General features: G+C 38.2%; 1 protein-coding gene and 1 long non-coding RNA gene across 3 annotated transcripts; both read left to right on the forward strand.

The window, feature by feature from the left end:
• The first annotated feature begins 428 nt into the window (after window positions 1-428).
• On the forward strand, window positions 429-1,493 carry LOC133034189 (uncharacterized). The gene is made up of 2 exons (XM_061109230.1): window positions 429-554; window positions 669-1,493. The coding sequence occupies exons 1-2, from the start codon at window positions 429-431 to the stop codon at window positions 1,491-1,493; spliced, it is 951 nt and encodes a 316-aa protein (XP_060965213.1).
• Window positions 1,494-4,880: 3,387 nt separating this feature from the next.
• Window positions 4,881-6,781, forward strand: LOC133033933 (uncharacterized). Of its 2 annotated transcripts, XR_009685946.1 has the most exons (3): window positions 4,881-5,138; window positions 6,016-6,078; window positions 6,541-6,781. It is a non-coding gene; the product is annotated as an uncharacterized LOC133033933 (long non-coding RNA). The 2 variants fall into 2 exon arrangements; XR_009685945.1 differs by lacking the exon at window positions 6,016-6,078.
• The last annotated feature ends 14,582 nt before the right edge of the window (window positions 6,782-21,363 follow it).

Consider the following 21,363-nt stretch of genomic DNA (forward strand, 5'->3'; position numbering starts at 1 on the left):
AAGAAATGCGAGGTATCATACTTCGTCAAGAGGAAGAATTGCGTCGATTAAGGCAACCGGAACCGGCTGCCCCTGTTGAGCAAGTTTTACCACCAGCGCCTGTGCTAGTGATGGGTAACCAGGGGTTTATGATGCCGCATAGAGATTCTGTGTTTGAACGGTTTGTGAAGCTGCAACCTCCAACTTTTCTGGGAGGTACTGACATAATTAAGGCTGAGCAGTGGATGAGTACAATCACCCGTATCCTTGATAATATGGGAGTGACGGGAACAGAGAGAGTGAATTGTCCAGCTTTCATGTTATAAGATCATGCCCGCGTCTGGTGGGATATTGTGGGACAGACTCGTGACGTCAATGTAATGACTTGGGATGAGTTTAATAATTTGTTTGAAGAAAAATTTTATAACATCGCAGTGAGGACTTCACATATGGAAGATTTTGTGAAACTACCCCAGGGGAAGATGTCTGTGGCCGAGTACACTCTGGAGTTTGATCGGCTGTCCAAGTTTGCTAGAGATCTGGTGCCCACAGATTTCACCAGGAAACAGAAATATGTGAGAGGACTGAATGCCACAATCAGTCGGGACTTGAAGATTACCACTACTCATGACACTTTGTACAAGAAAGTGGTAGAGCTAGCCTTAATTGCTGAGGAGGCTGAGCATCAGGTAATAAAGGAGCAGACTGCAAAGGATGTTGTCACGGCATCGAACCCTGCTGCTAGTGGTAATATAAGTAAAGGGAGTGACAGTGGTAACACTGATCACAAACGAAAGGTTGATGCTTCCAGAACATCAGGGGGTAACAGGAAGTTTCGGGGAAACAGAGGTGGCTGCCAGGGCCGCGGATCTTCATTCCGATCTTATCTTGAGTGTCCAAAATGCAAGAAACACCATCAGGGTGAATGTCGGGCCAAGACTTGTTTCCAGTGTGGCATGGTGGGCCACTTCATCAGAGATTGTCCTCAGACTAAGAAAGAGGAGCCTAAGAAGAATGTTACTCAGAACCCGAGACAACGTTTTACCATGACTCAGGCTGACGCTGATGCTAGTCCGTCAATGGTGACAGGTCAGTTGTCTATAAATGGTTGTTCTTATACTGTATTGTTTGATTCGGGAGCTACCCACTCTTATGTGTCAAGTAGAGTAATTGAAAATTTTGATAAACCATGTGATATTTATGCTTCGGGGTTTGGTACACATTTACCTTCGGGAGACCTTATAGTATCCACTAGGTGGATTCGGTCCTTGTCCTTCTGGATTGAAGGTTGTGAATTAACTGCCAATCTAATAGAATTGCAACTGACTTATTTTGATATAATCCTGGGAATGGATTTTCTGTCTAAGTATGGGGCAACGATTGACTGCAAGCGGAAGATGGTGGTGTTTGAGCCTGATAGTGCCAACCCATCAGTGTTTGTGGGTAAAGTTCAGGGGGCACGCATACCAAGAATAACACTTTTGAAAGCTAAGGACCTAATGAGCAGAGGTTAACTGGGATTCATAGTTACTGCAATGGATACAAGCCAACCTGTGACATCTGGACCTGAGAGTACAAGATTGGTATGCGAGTTTCTTGACGTCTTTCCAGAAGATCTACCGGGATTGCCACCTACCCGAGAGATTGAATTTGTAATTGAGTTGGTTCCGGGAGCGGAACCAGTATCAAAGGCACCGTATCGAATGGCTCCAGCAGAATTAAAAGAATTGAAGATACAACTACAAGAATTACTGAATCTGGGATTCATTAGGCCGAGTTACTCTCCTTGGGGTGCTCCGGTATTATTTGTGAAGAAGAAAGACGGGTCTCTGCGAATGTGTATTGATTACCGAGAGTTGAATAAGCTTACCATCAAGAACAAATATCCTTTACCTCGAATTGATGATCTTTTTGATCAACTGAAAGGGAAGATGGTCTTCTCCAAGATCGATCTTCGCTCAGGCTATCATCAGCTGAGAATTCGAGAGGAAGATGTCCCGAAAACTGCTTTCCGTACTCGGTATGGACATTATGAATTTCTAGTGATGTCTTTTGGACTCACCAATGCCCCGGCGGCATTCATGGATCTTATGAATCGGGTATTCAAGGATTACCTGGATAGATGTGTGATCGTGTTTATTGATGACATCTTGGTTTATTCTGAATCGGAAGAGGAACATGAGTTGCATCTTAGATCTATATTGCAACGATTACGAGACCACAAGCTCTATGCTAAATTCAAAAAGTGTGAATTCTGGTTATCTTGTGTCTCTTTCTTGGGGCACATAGTAGATAAAGATGGGATAATGGTGGACCCGGCCAAGATTGAAGCTGTTCGGGATTGGCCAATACCAAAATCGGCTACTGAGGTCAGAAGCTTTTTGGGCTTAGCTGGGTATTATTGTCGATTTGTTGAGGGTTTCTCAAAGATCGCTGTACCCTTAACGGAGTTGACTCAAAAGAATTTGAAGTTTGTTTGGACTGATCGGTGTGAGAAAAGTTTTTTGGAGTTAAAGCAGCACTTGATTACCGCTCCAGTGCTAGCTCTTCCTTCAGATAAGGAAAAGTTTATTGTTTATTGTGATGCCTCGAGACAAGGTCTCGGCTGTGTTCTTATGCAAGCCGGAAAGGTAATAGCTTATGCTTCTCGGCAATTAAAGGAGCACGAGCAGAGGTACCCTACTCACGACTTAGAACTCGCGGCAGTAGTATTTGCCCTAAAGATTTGGCGGCATTACTTATATGGCGAGAAATGTGAGATATACACTGATCATAAAAGTCTGAAATACTTCTTTACCCAGAGAGACCTGAATATGAGACAAAGACGCTGACTAGAACTGGTGAAGGATTATGATTGTGAGATCCTTTATCACCATGGTAAGGCCAACGTGGTTGCCGATGCCTTGAGTAGAAAGGGGCAGAGTAAGATAAATACTGTGAAACAAATCTCGCAGCAGTTAGCAAATGAGATGACCCGAGCTAAAATCGAGTTGGTTGTAGGGCAGATGGCTAATATTACCCTGCAATCTACTCTTTTAGAGCGAATCAAAGAAGCACAATTGCAAGATCCAGAGTTAATGAAATCCCGAGATAGGGTTTCGGCTGGGAAGACTAGTGACTTTACAGTGGATGAAACAGGAATGTTACGATTTATGAATCGTGTTTGTTTGCCTATGGATGACGGTATTAAAAGAGAGATTATGACTGAGTCTCATACGACTCCTTACTCAGTTCATCCGGGGTCAACAAAGATGTATCAAGACCTCAAGGCCATGTTTTGGTGGCCAAGCATCAAGAATGACATCGCTGAGTTTGTTACTAAGTGTCTTACCTGTCAGCAAGTGAAGGCTGAACATCAGAGGCCTGCAGGGTTGCTACAGCCATTGAATATCCCAGAGTGGAAATGGGAAGACATTGCTATGGACTTTGTGGTAGGCTTGCCGAGAACCACGGGACAGTTCGACTCTGTATGGGTCATAGTGGACAGGTTTACAAAGTCAGCGCACTTTTTGCCTGTTCGAACGAACTTCTCCATTGATCAGTATGCTGAGTTATATGTTAGAGAAATTGTTCGTCTTCATGGTGTCCCAAAGTCCATTGCTTCGGATAGAGATCCAAAATTCACATCAAGATTTTGGGAGAGTCTACATCGAGCTATGGGAACTCAGTTAAAATTTAGCACAGCATTTCATCCTCAGACGGATGGACAATCCGAGAGGACTATTCAGATCTTAGAACATGCTACGGGCATGTGTGCTTGACTTTGAAGGATCATGGGTAAAGTACCTTCCCCTGATCGAGTTCTCGTACAACAACAGCTATCAGGCAACAATCGGGATGGCCCCTTATGAGCTTTTATATGGAAGAAAATGTAGATCACCTATTCCCTGGGATGAGGTAGGCGAAAGAAAACTCTTGGGTCCCGAGGCTGTTCAGAGAACAAGTGAGGCATTTGATAAAATTAGAGCGCGAATGCTCGCGGCTCAGAGCAGACAGAAGAGTTATGCTGATCCAAAGCGACGGGATATTGATTTTCAAATCGGAGACATGGTATTTCTCCGAATATCGCCGATGAAAGGCATCAAGCGCTTTGGTAAGAAAGGAAAACTTAGCCCCAGGTTCATTGGACCTTTTGAAATCCTTGAGAGGATAGGGCAAGTAGCGTACAGGGTGGCTATGCCCCCAGCGCTGGCAGCTGTACATGATGTGTTCCATGTTTCGATGCTTCGAAAGTATGTCTCAAATTCGTCCCATATCCTGAGTTATGAAGTATTGGAACTACAACCAGATTTATCATATGAGGAACAACCGGTGCAAATACTTGACAGAAGGGAGAAAGTCTTGAGAAACAAGACAATTGCACTGGTGAAAGTGTTATGGAGGAACTGTAAAGTAGAAGAGGCAACCTGGGAACTTGAGACGGATATGCAGCAGAAATATCTGGAGTTGTTTAGGTAGATTTCGGGACGAAATTTCTATAAGGAGGGGGTAATTATAATACCCTGGAATTAAGGAAATGGATTAGCAAAGCCCTAACTAGTTAATTGAGTATTATTGTAGAATTATATTATATTATAATTTATTATATGTGAATTAATATGAGAAATGACATGTTAAGACCCCGTTGGTGAGCTAGGGGCATTTTAGTAATTTTGACCCGAGAGGGGTAAAACTGTGAATTTAATTTATTTATGTGCTTATGAACTATATTATTATATAGTATGCCTGTTTTGTCCTTCTTCAGGTGTGTTCTGACAAGTCGGCGCGGTATAGTCACAACCGGGTATTTCGGGCCGAACCGGGTTCGGGGCCGAAATACAATTTTGGGATTATTTATTTGCATTTTAATAAAGTGTGATTAATCTGAAATTTAATTGGGTATATTTATGTTAGAAATGACTATGTTATCCTTGGAATGCTTTTATGTGTTATTTGGCCCTAGGGGCATTTTGGTAAATTGGCCTTTTGGATTAATTGCAACAAAAATGAATTATTTTACATTTTAGAAATAAAATTCTGGGTTATTTTCTCAGCTCTTGGCTGAACCTTATTCTCCCTCTCCCTTCAATCTTTTCACTTCAAATCTTCCTCTCTTGTGTGTTGTTGAGCTTGTTGGAGCTTGGGGGATTTTGGTGTGCTTTGATTGTGAGAACTTTGAGGTATTTTCCAGCTCTTATTTCTGAATTTTATTGCTTTGATTTTGAAATGAAATAGGTATGAACTCATGGGTTATGTTCTTAAATTGCATGCTTATGGGTTTTAGATTGTTTATGGAATTGTAGTCATGGTTGTGTTGTGAATTATAAGATTTGTTTTGTGTATGCTTTAAATGGTAAATTTGGGGATTTCTAGTTGCTGAATTTGGGTTAGAAAAAAAACATGCTGAATTTTAATTCATTTTGGTGACTTCCTTGTGTAGCTTCTTTATGAGTTCCTGGTGATTTTGCTCAGGTTGGAGCTTTGAATTTTATGTTGTTTAATCTGAAATTTTGATGTGTTTTGCTGGTGTTCAAGCATAAAAATTATGTATGTTCATGCCTGTTTAGGTACTTTTTATTTGGTGAATGATTAGCTTGAGTTGTGTTTGGGTTTGTGCTGAATTAGATGAGTTTAGGGGCTAAAATTCATTGCTGAATGCTGATTTTTAGTTGCTGGTTTTTGTGTTGTTGGAAGTGAATTAGGTGTAATTCCACTCTAATTACTTGGTTTATGTTAGGTGAAAGTTTGGTAAGATTGTGAATTGATATAGCATGAAAATTGGTATTTTTGGATGCATTTTCGTGGCTGGAAACAGGGTTTCCTGGGTTTTTAAACCCAGTAGCCGCGGCCATTTTTGGCAGCTTATTGTATTTTTTTCGGGTTTTTGTTTTGGTCATAACTTTTGACTCGAGACTCCATTTGGGACGTTCTTTATATCGTTGGAAAGCTCGTTCCGAGATCTATCTGAATATCTGGAATTTAAATGCCCAGTTTTTAATTTGTGGAAATGGATTTTGGGGTTAACCCTATACTTGTGTATCCCGGAATGGTGACTAGGATTACCGGCACTTGGTCAGGAGCACCCGGGGATTTGAAATCTCCATATTTTTGGGACATCAGGTAAGAAAGTAGTTAGCACATAGAGATATGCGCAATGGCGCTTATATGGAATGTGATTTATATGAGAAACTAGAAACCGGGATTAGAGTTATTACTCTAAAGTGAGCGGTTTATTGGCTTAGGGTTAATTACCCAAGTGAATTGTTAATATGTAATTGTTATTCCATGATGTATATAGATGTATATTGAAGTAAAGGGTTATGTGTTCAAGGCATAATCGGGTTGGACTCGGTAACTAGAACCGAGATGAACTGTTCTAAGGCCTTATTGTAATTAGACGTGTGAGCGTAACACGTAGGTCTATGCCACATAGACATAAATAGGCGTGTGAGCGTAACACGCAGGTCTGTGTCATACAGACAAATATGAAATGGCATTATTATTTATGTGATGAGTTATATATGATTAACGATATATCTTACTGTCTGGCTGGGCTTGGCTCACGGGTGCTCTACTGTGCAGGAAAGGGTAAATCTATCTCTGATCAGCCATGAGTATGGGAGTTGGGCGATGTATGTACATGTTTGGGTTACACTAGACCAAGCAGGTTGGGGTCTACCAACGTTGAAACTTTTGTAACTCTATTTCGCCGCTTAGGTCGGCTAAGGAGAAAAGACTTGTAATATTTTGTAAAATGATTTTTGGGATCCCGAAACATGTAACTTTTGTTTGTAAGGTTAAAATTATTACAAGTTTATTTTCATTTCATTTTCGTTTAAAGTTTAATTTCCGCGCTTATTTTAAAACCAATCCCGTTTAGGGGATTAGGGTTTCTTAATCATATTGGGTAGCGTGCCTAAGTCTTAGGGCGTTACACTTGTGATGAAAATCCATTGTTAGTTTAAACAAGTAATGGATTTTCAGAATAAGAAACTTAGAAGTAAAGCCAAGAGAACTATGGTCAAAACCATTCATGAGGAGTTACCAAAGTTTTTTTTTATTTACAAGGACAAGAAAAGAAATTTTGAAATAAGTCTATTCAATGGACTTAACAAAGCTTCCTGCTCCTGGTATTATAGGTTTGAGATTATCTAAAGCTATGGCTTGTGGTATGCCTGGTAATTTACTTACTCTAGTGCAAGCAACTTACTTTAGTAAGATGCTGGAGTATTTTTCTAATGGAAATCTATAGAAGCTTCTCGACTTCTAGATATAGATTTTATTTATCGAAGGAAAAGTTTCAACTATTTGAGAAAAGATAAAGCCAATGAAAGAATTCCTTAGGATCGACAGTGAGAGGTCTCAGATATGCTTTAGTATGCATTAGACTAGACACCTGCTGTTGAGTGAGAGTAATGAGTAGGTATCAGATTAATCCGGAAAAGGAACATTGGAAGACAATTAAGTGAATCTTAAGATCAAGAAGATGAACTATATGTTAGTCGATAAGGGTGTATTTAATACTCTTAGACTACACCAAATACGATTTCTAGACTCTCCTTAGTGCTAGAAAGTCTACTGATGAGATGGTGATTACTTTAGGGGTGGAGTAGTGATTTTGGAGAAGTGTAAAAACCTATCTAAAGTCTCTAAGTCTACCAAAGAGACCGAATGTTAAAGTTGCAGGAAAGATACTTATTCAGTCTAAGGAAAGTTCTATACATTTTTTTGGCATTATTCCAACATTTATTAACTACTAGTGTTACTTCCTGATTAACGCAGAAGTAGTTGCCAAAAGTAAAGAATCCAGTATCCCTAGAGGAGTATACATATAGAGAGGAATTTCACAATATCAAGGATTTTGTGATTAAGGAAATGTAATGGTGGAGGAAAGGTTGTATTGAATACAACCTGTCAGATCCTATTACGGAGAGAATACTACATACTACACTTTATTTGGATATCAAGGCGTTGAGATTATTTGAAATACACCTTGTTTTAATATTAGTGCAAGTGGGAGTTTGTTGGGTTTTGTGCCCTAAATAAAACCAATATAATCAAATTTACTAATTAATAAAGATAAAAAATCGCATTTTATGTTGCATGGTACACATGATTTATTTCATGATTATATTTAATGTATAAATTCTATTAAGTCTAGAACATATGTATTTATTTATGATTATAGTGTTGTCAGCACAGTGGAATATAATCATGATTATATGTTCAAAAGTTTAATTCCCTGATTTGTCAGTTCACTGGATTCAGACTGGCATGATAATCAGCGATAGGTATACTTACACCTTGGATAAGTGTTATGTCCTTTCCAGGGCATTGGCAAAGTTTACTAGTATCGGATGTATGGAGTATACATTGGAAGGGACCGATATTGAACTTGGATTAGATATGATAAGTTTACCGTAATATCTATTCAATTCAATATCACATAGTTGATCCTAGATCAAATGATCTTAATCCTGACATGGTTCGGTTCGATCTCAAGAGTGTTATTTGTGTTCTTTGATTTGTTAGTAAAGCCTACTTTTTGGTGTGGGTGATACGTACATTTTGGGAACATGGTAGCACAATTGAGTGGGAGCGCTAATCATAGATATGGAATCTATAGCTTCTATCTGGACATAGAAGTGAAACGATGATGTCCTTCGAGCTAGGCTAAATAGAGATAAATGATAGAGCGCTCATTTTAGTGATTATATTAGTTCACTAAAATATTATTTATAGGTGGTCAAGTGTTTTAAGGATAAAATACATTGAAAGGGTGTAACGGTAATTTTGTCACTATGCAATGTAGATCATCTATAGAGGATCATTGATTATTAGGATTATAACAATGGATAATTAATAAAGTATCTATATCGTGGAACATATAGAGCATTTTATGTAACTGAGAGTGCAATTCCAAGTTCTATGGTTGATGCAATGAGGAATTAATAAGTTAGTGGATTTACTTGGTAAATTCTAGATCTGCTTATTGGAAGCTTGGTTATATAGGCCCATGGTCCCCATACTAGTTGACACAAACTGCTTGTAAGACTCAGTTAATTGATTTTAGTTAATCAATTATAATTCTAAAATTAGATTATGTCTAGTTTATGAATTTTTCACTAAGATATGGCTTGATTGTGAAGAAATAGTGTTTTGGGGTTTATTTGTTAATTAAGACACTTTATGGAGTCTAATTAATAAATATTATAAATGACAATTTTATTTTATAGTTATTTTAATTATTAAATAAATAGTTTTGGCAATTATAGGGTTAAAGTTGCAAAAAGTGGTATTTATGAAAAATAGATTAAAATAGTTGAGAAAAATGACAAAGCCCAAACTTGTTTGGGGCCCATTAAGTGGTTGGCCATAAAGTGTTATTTTACCTTATTTTATCATTTTTTTATTCCTAATAATTCAACCCTAACCCTAATGGGGAATAGTATAAAAGGAAGGCTATGGTATCATTATCCAACTAATGCCTCCAAAGCTAAAAACCTAGTTTTCTCTCTAGGTTTGATGAGACCTATTCCTTCTTCTTTCTCTTCAATTTTTCGAAACACTATACCCTCTCTTCACAAACAATTTCAAGCCTTAGTGATTGATTCCATGCCCACACATATCAAGTAAGTCCTCAATCATAGTGTGTAAGACTATGAAGAATCTAAATTCAAGAGAAGGAGAATCGGGCTCAGATCTTGGTGATACTCTGCTACAGAAAGGATACAAGGGTTAGATATCTGAGCGGAAGTAGTCATTTAATTCCGCTGCAACCACTGTAAGGTTTCTCAAACTTTATATGTGTTTAAATTACATTGTTTTAGAAATTCATATTTACGATGTTAAATAACATACATGGTAGTATATCTAGATCGTGGTAAAATATAATCCAACACATGGTCCCCACACTAGTTGAGACAATATTGCTTGTAAGACTCAGTTAATTGATTTTAATTAATGAATTATAATTCTAAAATTAGACTATGTCTAGTTTATGAATTTTCACTAAGCTAGGGCTTAATTTTGAAAAAAAGAGATTCTAGAATTTATTTGTTAACTAAGAGACTTTATTAAGTCTAATTAATAAATATATTAAATGGTAATTTTATTTGATAATTATTTTTTAAGTATTAAATAAATAGTTTTGACAATTAAGTGGTTGAATTAGAAAATATGGTATTTTTGAGAAAATAAGATAAATAGTTGAAAAATAGCAAAAGTGCAAAGTGATGGGCCCACATCCATGGCCGGCCACTTGAAGTCTATTTTACCAATTATTTATTATTAATGCCAAATAATTCAAACCTAAACCTAGATGGATTCCTATTTATAATAGATAGTGATGGACTCAAATTAGAAGTTGATGCATTCACTTGCCTTCAGAAAATTTTGAGCCTTCTCTTCTCTCTCTATTTCAAATCCTTCCTCTCTCTTTCTCTCTTCAATTTTCGAACCCTATAGTGATAGAGTACATGCCTACACATAACAAGTTGGTACTCAATCATAGTGTGTAAGACTGTGAAGAATCCAATTCAAGTGAAGGAGAATCGGGCTCAGATCTTGGTGATACTCTACTACAGAAAGGATACAAGGGTTAGAGATCTGAGCGGAAAGAGTCATTTAATTTTATTGCAACCAATGTAAGGTTTCTTAAACTTTGTATGTGTTTAAATTCCATTATTTTAGAAATTCATATTTAGGATGTTAAACAACATACATGGTAGTAAATCTAGATCCTGGTAAAAATATATCCAACAAAATTAACATTAACATTCATCAATGAAATTAAGAACTCATGTCTCGGGTTTTAAAATAATCCTTAACTAAAAGAAAACTACTAAGAACTAGGCATTATAATGAAAATTATAGTAAATAGTAAGAGTTTAAGCAGAAGAAAAGAACTATGATAACGAACACTTCAAATTCGCGATCTCCATCTCTTCCTTAATCTCTCTCTAAGTTTTTATCTCATTTGTAGCTTTTGGGTTCTGAAATTCGTAGCCTAAAAGGTCCTATTTATAGTGCTTAAAAATATCTCACTAAAAAAAAAGATATCTCCCTTTTAAAAAAGATAAAAATTTTGAAATTTTCTAGTATTTGCTTCCTCGCCGCGACCACGAGCAGCCTCGCTGTGCCCACGACTTCCTCGTCGTGGCCATGACTTCCTGTCGAAAAAATTATATCACCTGATTAGTATTATGATCATAACTTCTTAATACATCTAAGAATTGGACGATTCAAGATGTTTCGGAAAGCTAAGAACAAGATCTAAAACTTTCATGTTGAGCTCCAAGTCTAGTTCTACTTCTAAGGTCGTCAAAATTGGTAATTAAGTTTCACCTTGTGAAATCGAGCTCGCCGACTTCCATTATTTTCTACCAAAATGTGCTATCATTCCTCCAAATGACTCTCAATACCTGATTAGTCTTTAAAATAGTCTAACAAATTATAATCTAATCAATAATTTAAAGAATCAATTTAGTAATATTAATACATAAATTGGTCATATTTATAAGACAAATATCGACTCATCATGCCTTAAATATGTTCATGGTATGTCTAGTTCATGTCCCAAGGAAAAGTTTGACCCATCTGCACTAAGACCGTCCTAAATACTGAAACCCTAGTTAGGATGTCCACCTAGGTGTTTAGTGAAACCCTAGGCGTCCACGTTGGCTTTTGGGGTATAAGTTCATGTAATTTTAGCTCTCGACGCCTGGATTTGGTTGTTCCCTGTCTTCATGGTGCAAAATATTGAAAGATAGTGAGTTGGAAATGAGTTATCGATGTTTGAACTTCAATTTTGAAGTTCCCATAGTCAACCTGGGCGTAGGGCTAGGGACCTCTCCCAAGTCAATTGCTATGACTCAAGACTACTAATGTAATACCCGGAATTAAGAAATGGATTAACAAAACCGTAATTAGATAATTATGAATAATTGAGGAATTATTTTATTATATAGTTCAATATATGTGATTTTATATGAAATTTAATATGTTAAAGACCCCGTTGGTGAGCCAGGAGCATTTTGGTAATTATGACCCGAGAAGGGTAAATTGATGAAATTAATATAATTACGTGCTTAATAGAACTATATTATTATATAGTATGCCTATGTTGTCTTTTCAGGTGTGTTCTGACAGGTTAGCGCGGTATAGTCACAACCGAGAATTTCGGGCCGAACCGGGTTCGGGCCCGAAATGTAAATTAGATTGATTTATTTGGCATTTTATTTGATGAGTGATAATCTGAAAATTATTTGGGAATAAAATTGAGTATGAATTACAAATATGCCCTTGTGAATGCTTATGCATGTTATATAGCCCTAGGGGCAAAATGGTCATTTGACCATATTTGATTTACATGGAATTAAATGGATTTTTGAATGAAAAGGGATTAATTTTCTGGTTTTGTTCTCCTATCTCACCTGACCCCTCTCTCTCTCTTTCACTCAAAACCCTCTTTGCATTCAACTTGGATTTTGGAAGGAAAATCTTAGTTTTGGCTTGATTTGGAGCTAGAGTTTGGAGGAAGATTATTGCTCTTGCTTTGGTGTGAATTGAGGTAGTTTTTACAGATTTTCTAATTGAGTTTCTAGCTGAATTTTATGGTGGTAAAAGCATGTCTTGAGTTGTGTTCTTCTTGTGATTGCATGTTCGTAGGTGTTATTGTGATGTTGATGAATTGAGTGTGTGATTGCATGATTTGGTTGAGAATTTTATTGTTGAGCATGCATTTTGATTATAGGTTATTCTCTAGAGTGGATTCATGTGTTTTTGGGATATTTTCATGGCTAAAATTGGGTTGAGTTGTTGGAAGAGAACTCTTGTTCAAGAGCTTGGTTTTGCCATGGTTGTGCATGAATTTTGTGATATTTTTTATGCATTCTGAATTAAGGATTTATAGTTGGATGTTAATGCTTGAGTATGTGTTTTAAATCCCTAGTGATTGTTAGTAACTTTGAATTATGATTTGGAAGTTGTGGCTATGGATTTGTATGAGTTTGGTTGGGTTTGGGAGCTGAAATTCGAGTAGGAGCTTGTTGGTTTCTGGGTTCTCGGCATGCTCTGGAGCATGCCGCGGCCCGCTCCTCTGAGTGGACCTGGGAATTGGTTCCAGGTGTCGCGGCATGGTCTGGGCATGCCGCGGCCTTCCCTCGTGTTTTTGGGCAGTTTGAGTTGTTTTTCGAAAGTTCGTAACTTTGGATTCCGAACTCCGATTTGGGAGTTCTTTATATCGTTGGAAAGCTCGTTTTGAGCTCTATATGATTATCTTAATTGTAAATGCCATGCTTGAATTTTAGGGTTACCGGCACCTAATCAGGAGCACCCGGCGATTCGGAATCTCCTTCTATTGTTGGACAACAGGTAAGACAGTGATTAGCACATAGAGTATGCACAGTGGCGCTTATACTGAGAATGATATGCATGAATGTTTAGTAATCGGGATTTGGTTTATTACCTTAATAGGAACGGTCTAATAGCCTAGGGTTATTACCCTAGTGATATATGTGTATAAATGCCATGCCATGTTAATTGAAATGAGATTTAGGGATTATGCGCTCAAGGCATAATCAGGTTGGACTTGGTACTCATAACCGAGATGAACAACTTCTAAGGCCTTAATGTATTTAGACGTATGAGAGCAAGACGTGGGTCTACGTCGTGTAGATTTAAATAGATGTGTGAGCGCAACACATAGGTCTACGCCACGTAGACATAAATGGGCATGTTGTATAATAATTAGGTCTGTGTCATACAGACGTATGTGAATGGCATATTTATTAAATAGTATGATGAGCATATTATTATTATTATTTTGATTTACACTGTCTTGCTGGGCTTGGCTCACGGGTGCTCTACTGTGCAGGAAAGGGTAAGGCATTAGCCGATCAGCCATGAGTTTCAGGAGCAGGGCGAAGAATGTACATGTTCATGCCATTTCAGACCAAGCGGGTTATGGGTCTATCAGTGTTGGACTTTTGTATTCTGTTTTGCCGCTTAGGTCGGCTAGAAAGGAAAGACTTGTAATAAGTTTGTAAATATTTTTGGGGTCCCAACTATTTTGAAAGTTTAAATATATTACAAGTTTATTTTCATTCTGTTTAATATAAAAGTTTAAATTCTGCGCTATTTTGATTAGTAATCCCGATTAGGGGATTAGGGTTTCATAAGTATTTTGGGTAGCGTGCCTAATTATTTAGGGCGTTAGAATTTGGTATCAGAGCGCCAAGGTTTTTAAACTTCTTGTAGACCAGCTGAACATGTACATTCGTCGTCAGAGATAAGCTCGACTCATGGTGCAGTAAGTATTGAGAGTAAATACTTGACTATATGTGAGATCATCTGTTTACTGGTTTCCATTTTAGACAGTATGCAGGCATCTAGAGTATGTATGTGTTATGTGATGCCATGCTATAAATGTTATTTGTTTATGTGAATATGTATGAGGTAAATAGATGAGTTAGGGTTTAAGGCAATAAGTGCGTAAGTGTGGTATTGGTGCTTAACTCGCTGAGGTTGTTGATTACAGGGGTACTAGTAATGGACCCTCTGCAATCATCCAGACCACAGGGCGAGCAAGTAGAGCCCGGGGTTACCCGAACTGATCCACCAGCACCGCCTCCACCTCCGCAAAATCCAGGGGGATAATGCGGGGGCTGTTAATGCTAATCCTCTTGCTGACTGGCAGCAGATGTTTCATGAAATGCGTAGTGTCATACTTTGTCAAGAAGAAGAGTTGCAGCGTTTGAGGCAATAGGCTGCCCCAGTTAATCAAGGGTTACCACCAGCTCCTGTGCCAGTGGTGGGTAACCAAGGGTATATTATGCCGCACCGGGACTCTATGTTCGAGCAGTTTGTGAAGCTGCAACCTCCGACTTTTCTGGGAGGTATTGATATTATTAAGGTCGATCAGTGGATGAGCACTATTACCCATATCCTCGATAATATGGGGGTGACGGGAACTGAGAGGGTGAATTGTGCGGCCTTTATGTTTCAAGATCATGCCTGCGTCTGGTGGGATATAGTAAATCAAACTCGAGATGTCAGTGTGATGACATGGGAAGAGTTTAAAAAAAAATTGAAGAAAAGTTTTATAACGTTTCAGTGAGGACTTCACACCAGGAAGATTTTGTGAAGTTGACTCAGGGGAAAATGTCGGTGGCCGAGTATACTCTGGAGTTTGACCGGTTATCAAAATTTGCTAGTGATCTGGTGCCTACCAATTTTAACTGTAAAATAGAAATATGTTCGAGGACAGAATGCTATAATCAGTCGAGACTTGAAAATTACCACATCCCATGACACTCTGTATAAGAGAGTGGTAGACTTGGCCTTAATTGCTGAGGAGGCCGAGCAGCAAGTAATGAAAGAGCAGACTGCAAAGGATGCCGTCAGGGCATCAAATCCTCCTACAAGTGGTAACATCAGTAAGGAGATCGATAGTAGCAACCCTGAGCACAAGCGGAAGGCTGAGGCTTCCGGAGCTTCCGGAGGAAATAGAAAGTTTTGGGGCCGTCAAGGTCGCAGGTCTTCATTCCGGTCATATCATGAGTGCCCTAAATGCAAGAAGCATCATCCTGGTGAGTGCCGAGCCAAGGCATGTTTCCAGTGTGGCATGGTGGGCCACTTTATCAGAGACTGTCCACAATCTAGGAAAGAAGAGACTAAGAAACATGTTACTCAGAACCCGGGGTGACTTTTTACTATAACTCAGGCAGACGCTGATGCTAGTTCGTCAGTTGTGACAGGTCAGTTGTCTATTAATGGTTGTGCATATACTGTGTTATTTGATTCAGGAGCTACTCATTCATATGTATCGAGTAGAGTGATAGAAAGTTTACATAAGCCATGTGATATTTATGCTTCGGGGTTTGGAACACTGTTACCCTCGGGAGACCTAATAGTATCCACAAGGTGGATTCTGTCCTTGTCTTTTTGGATTGACGGTTGTGAGTTGACTGCCAATCTAATTTAGTTGCAATTATCCAATTTTGACATAATCTTGGGAATGGATTTTCTGTCTAAGTATGGAGGAATGATTGACTGTAAACAGAAGATGGTGGTGTTCGAGCCCGATAGTGCTAACCCAGCGGTGTTTGTGGGTAAAGTTCAGGGGGCACGTGTTGGGTTTTGTGCCCTAAATAAAACCCTTTACAATTTGATTAGTTATCAATATAAGAAATTTGAAGTGATTTATGTTTGCATGAATTTTACATGCTAATGGTTTAATATTTTTAGTACATTTACACACAAAATCAGTTAAGTCCAGATCATATGTTTATTCATAATTACAGTATCGTCAACACAGTGGAATGTGATTGTGATCATATGAATCAAAAGACTAAGTCCCTGTTTCATCAGTGTTTTGGATTTACACTAATGTGATAATCAGCGATGATGTGTACTTACACTTGCAGTAAGTGTTGTGTTCTTTTCAGGACATTAGTAAAGTATACTAGTTTCAAATGTATGGAGTATACATTGGACTGGACAAATATTGCAACTTAGTTAAGATATTATAAACTTACCGTCATATCTTTCCAAGTCAATATCAGTAGTTGATCTTAAGATTAAAAGAATCTAAATCCTGATATGCTTAGGCTCAACTCAGGAGTACTATTCATGTTCTTTGATTTATTAGTTAAGCCTACTTTTGGGTCAGGGTGATACATATATTTTGGGAACATGATAGTATGATTGAGTGGGAGTGCTGAACATAAATATGGAATCTATAGCTTCTACTGGTGTATAGAAGTTAAGTGATGATTCCCTTCGAGCTTAGCTAAATAGAAGTAAATGGATGAGCTCTTTTTTAAGTGACTAATTCTTAGATCACTAAACATCATTTGCAGGTAGCTAAGTGTTTTAAAGGGCAAAATACGTTGAGGGGTGAGAACGGTAAAATTATCCCATCTCGATGTAAATCATCTATATAGAGGATCTTTGATCACAATAAGATTATAACAATGGTTAAATGAGATATCATATCTATATCGTGGAACATATAATATGCTATATAAGTCTGAGAGTGCAATTCTAAGTTCTAAGAGTGGATTCAACGAAGAATTAATAAGTAGGAATTTACTTAGTAAATTCGGCTCACTTATTGGAAGCTCAGCATATAGATCCGTGGTCCCCATTCTAGTTGAGACTATACTGCTTGTAAGACTCAATAATTGATTTGTGATTAATCAATTATAATTCTAAAGTTAGACTATGTCTGATTTGTGAATTTTCACTAAGCATGGGCGAAATTGTAAAGAAAAGAGATTCTAGGTTTATTTATTTATTAATAGACTTTATATGTCTAATTAATAATTAAATTAAATGACAATATTATTTAATAATCTATTTTAGTTATTAAATAATTAGTTTGGCATTTAAATGGTTTGAATTGGAAAATTGGCGTTTTTGAGAAAATAGAAATAAAATTTGTGAAAACTGTAAAAACCAAGTAGGGCCCATTACACACCATGGCCGGCCACTTAAGCATGTTTTTCAAATTGATATTTTCATTATTTTAATGCCAAATAATTACTAACCTAAACCTAGTAGTTTCCTATAAATAGAAAGTGATGGCTCAGTCAAATTATAAGTTTTCATAAGCTTTCTCTCAGAAAATTCTCTCTTCAGGAAACTGAGCCTTCCCTCTCTCTCTATAGCCGAAATCAACTTCCTCTCTTTTCCTCTTCATAAATTTCGAACCTTAGTGATAGAGTAGTGCCCACACACAACAAGTGGTACCTCAATCATAGATTGGAAGACTGTGAAGGATCACACACAAAGAGATGGACATTCGGCCTCAGATCTTGATAATACTCTGCGACAGAAAGGATACAAGGGTTAGAGATCTGAGTGGAAGGAGACATTAATTCCGCTGCCATCAATGTAATATTTTCTTAAATTTATATGTGTTTATTTATCGTTTTAGAAAGTTCATCTTTAGGGTGTTAAACAACATACTTGTGAGTAGATCTAAGATCCTGGTAAAATAAATTCCAACAGCACGCATACCGAGAATATCATTGTTGAAAGCTAAAGACCTGATGGGTAGAGGTTTTCTAAGGTTCATAGTTACTGTAGTGGACACTAGCCAACCTGTGACATCAGGGCCTAAAAATACGAGATTGGTATGCGAGTTTCTTGATGAGTTTCCAAAAGATTTGTCGGGATTGCCACCTGTCCGGGAAATTGAATTTGTTATTGAACTGGCTCCAGGAGTGGATCCAGTATCTAAGGCACCGTACCGAATGGCTCCAGCTGAGTTGAAGGAATTGAAGATACAATTGCAAGATTTACTGAATCTGGGATTCATCAGACCGAGCTACTCACCTTGAGGTGCTCCAGTTCTATTTGTGAAGAAGAAAGACGGAACCCTGCGAATGTGTATTGATTATCGGGAGTAGAACAAGCTTACCATTAAGAACAAGTATCCTTTACCTCGGATGATGATCTGTTTGATCAATTGAAGGGGAAGACGATTTTTTTCAAGATCGATCTTTGCTCAGGCTATCATCAGCTGAGAATTCGAGAGGAAGATATCCCGAAAACTGCGTTGCGTACTCGGTATGGGCACTATGAATTTCTTGTGATGTCTTTTGGACTCACTAATGCCGCGATGGCATTCATGGATTTGATGAACTGGGTGTTTAAGGATTACCTAGATAGGTTCGTGATTGTGTTTATTGACGACATTTTGGTGTACTCTGAGACAGAAAGAAGAGCATGAGTTGCATCTCAGAGCGGTTTTGCAAAGGTTACGGGATCACAAGCTTTATGCTAAGTTCAAAAAGTGTGAATTCTGGTTATCTCGTGTCTCATTTTTGGGGCACATAATTGATAAAGATGGGATCATGGTGGATCCGGCCAAAATTGAAGCTGTTCGAGATTGGCCAGCACCGAAATCGGCTACTGAGGTCAGAAGTTTTCTGGGTTTGGCTGGTTATTATCGTCGGTTCGTTGAGGGTTTTTCATAGATTGTTGTACCCTTAACGGAGCTGACCCGAAAGAACCAGAAGTTTGTTTAGACTGATCGGTGTGAGAAAAGTTTCCTGGAGTTAAAGCAATGCTTGATTACCGCTCATGTACTAACTCTTCCTTCAAATAAGGAAAAGTTTGTGGTATATTGTGATGCCTCAGACAGGGTCTACACTGTGTGCTTATGCAGGTTGGGAGGGTAATAGCTTATGCTTCTCGGTAGTTAAAGGAGTACGAGCAGAGGTACCCTACTCACGATCTAGAACTCGCAGAAGTGGTATTTGCGCTAAAGATTTGGCGGCATTACCTTTATGGCGAGAAATGTGAGATATACACTGATCATAAGAGTCTGAAATACTTCTTTACCCAGAAAGACTTGAATATGAGGTAGAGACGTTGGTTGGAGTTAGTAAAGGATTATGATTGTGAGATCCTTTATCACCCTGGTAAAGCCAACGTGGTTGCTGACGCCTTAAGTAGAAAAGGTCAGAGTCAGTTGAATACTATGAAGCAAATCTCCCAACAGCTAGCAAATGAAATAACTCGAGCTCAGATTGAGTTGGTTGTGGGGCAATTGGCTAATATTACTCTGCAATCCACTCTTCTGGAGAGAATTAAAGAAGTACAAAAGCAAGATTCGGAATTGATAAAAACCCGAGCTAGGGTTTCGGCTGGGAAAGCTAGTGACTTCTCAGTGGATGAAACGGAAATGTTGAGATTTGGGAATTGAATTTGTGTGCCCATGGATGAGAACATCAAGAAAGAGATCATGGATGAGTCTCACACAACTCCTTATTCAATTCATCCAGGGTCAACAAAGATGTATCAAGACCTGAAAGCCATGTTCTGGTGGCCAGGCATGAAGAATGACATTGCTGAATATGTTGCAACATGCCTTACGTGTCAGCAAGTGAAAGCTGAGCACCAGCGACCTGCAGGGTTGCTGCAACCACTGAATATACCAGAATTGAAATGGGAAGATATAGCTATGGACTTCGTTGTAGGTATGCCTAGAACCACAAGACAATTTGACTTTATGTGGGTCATAGTGGACAGGTTTTCAAAGTCTGCTCACTTTTTATGTAACGCCCTAATGCTAAGGCACGCTATAGTGCTTTTTCAATTATAGTGCAATCTTTGCTAATCAAAGAATTTTCTCAAAAAACGTGTCAAATTAAAACTTTTGCATTAAGTATTAAACTTTGTAATATAATAACGTATTTACAAATGCCGGGATCCCATTTTCAAACTTTGTAAAATTAACATTTCAAAATACACATTTAGTACAGGTCGGACAACGACTATCAAAATACAATTCCCAGATGTCCCGAGACCGAACACTCCAGGTCGCGCTGCTTTGACATGTACAATCCCATCTGAGCTCAGGTTCACTCCTGTTCAGCCTTCGCCTTTCCTTTACCTACACATGGAAGCAGAACTGTGAGTCGACAGACTCAGTAAGAAATGCATATAACATATCATATAATTTCCGACCTGTAAATAGGCGCCCATACACCTATTTACAGAGCTTAACAGATGAGTATGAACGTTCAATACTAGGGTACAACCACTATACCACATACACAACGTACCTCACTGTACGAGTGTTGGTAGGGTTTACTCCGTACCCTGAGTACCACTGAGTGATATACCACACACCTTAGCACTTTCCCGTACCCGTGTTGGTATCACTGTATCGTACTCACAACAACAATACTCACTATACCAATGCACTCTGTAACATATTCATACAAGTGTTGGTAGTGCAAATTATAATTTAAGCATGCATATACAAACACATATACATACATTCAGATAATCACATCACATATTATATTCAGTTCTTACCTGTTTTCTAAATTCAAGTGTGCTGGCCGACCTGAACGGAAATCTCGTGCTAGATGGATGCCTTAATCACATTTTGAAACCGGGTAAGTTACATGATTAAAACTCTAATCCCGGGAAACCCAAAACCAAAACTCTAGGTTCTGCTATACTCTTAATGGGTTATTCTAACTCTAGAAATGGAGAAACACCCAACCGAGGCATCGAAATGGAAAAAATTGAGAAAATGAAAGGCCCGGGGAACCCTGCCAAAATCGGCTAGCCGGTTTTTGTGGCACTGCAAACCGGCTAGCTGGTTTGAACAAGGTTTCCCAAAACCTTCATTTCTTGCTCAATTCTCCTCCAACTGCAATGAAACCTTCCAGAGCTCCTATTCAATGTATAAACAATAAAATCCAGCCAGTAATTCACAGAACAAACCACCAAAATCGAAGTTGCCATTAAAGCTCAAAGCTTTGAACTCAATGTTCAAAGTTGCATAAATCTTAAACCATTCAACAAAACCTGCTACAAGGGACTAAAACTAGCTCAAATAAACCCTAGAATTCGAACCCTAAACTTAACAGCCCCCAA

Source organism: Cannabis sativa, chromosome 2, assembly GCF_029168945.1.
Source record: "Cannabis sativa cultivar Pink pepper isolate KNU-18-1 chromosome 2, ASM2916894v1, whole genome shotgun sequence".
In the NCBI taxonomy this organism is placed as follows: Eukaryota; Viridiplantae; Streptophyta; class Magnoliopsida; order Rosales; family Cannabaceae; genus Cannabis; species Cannabis sativa.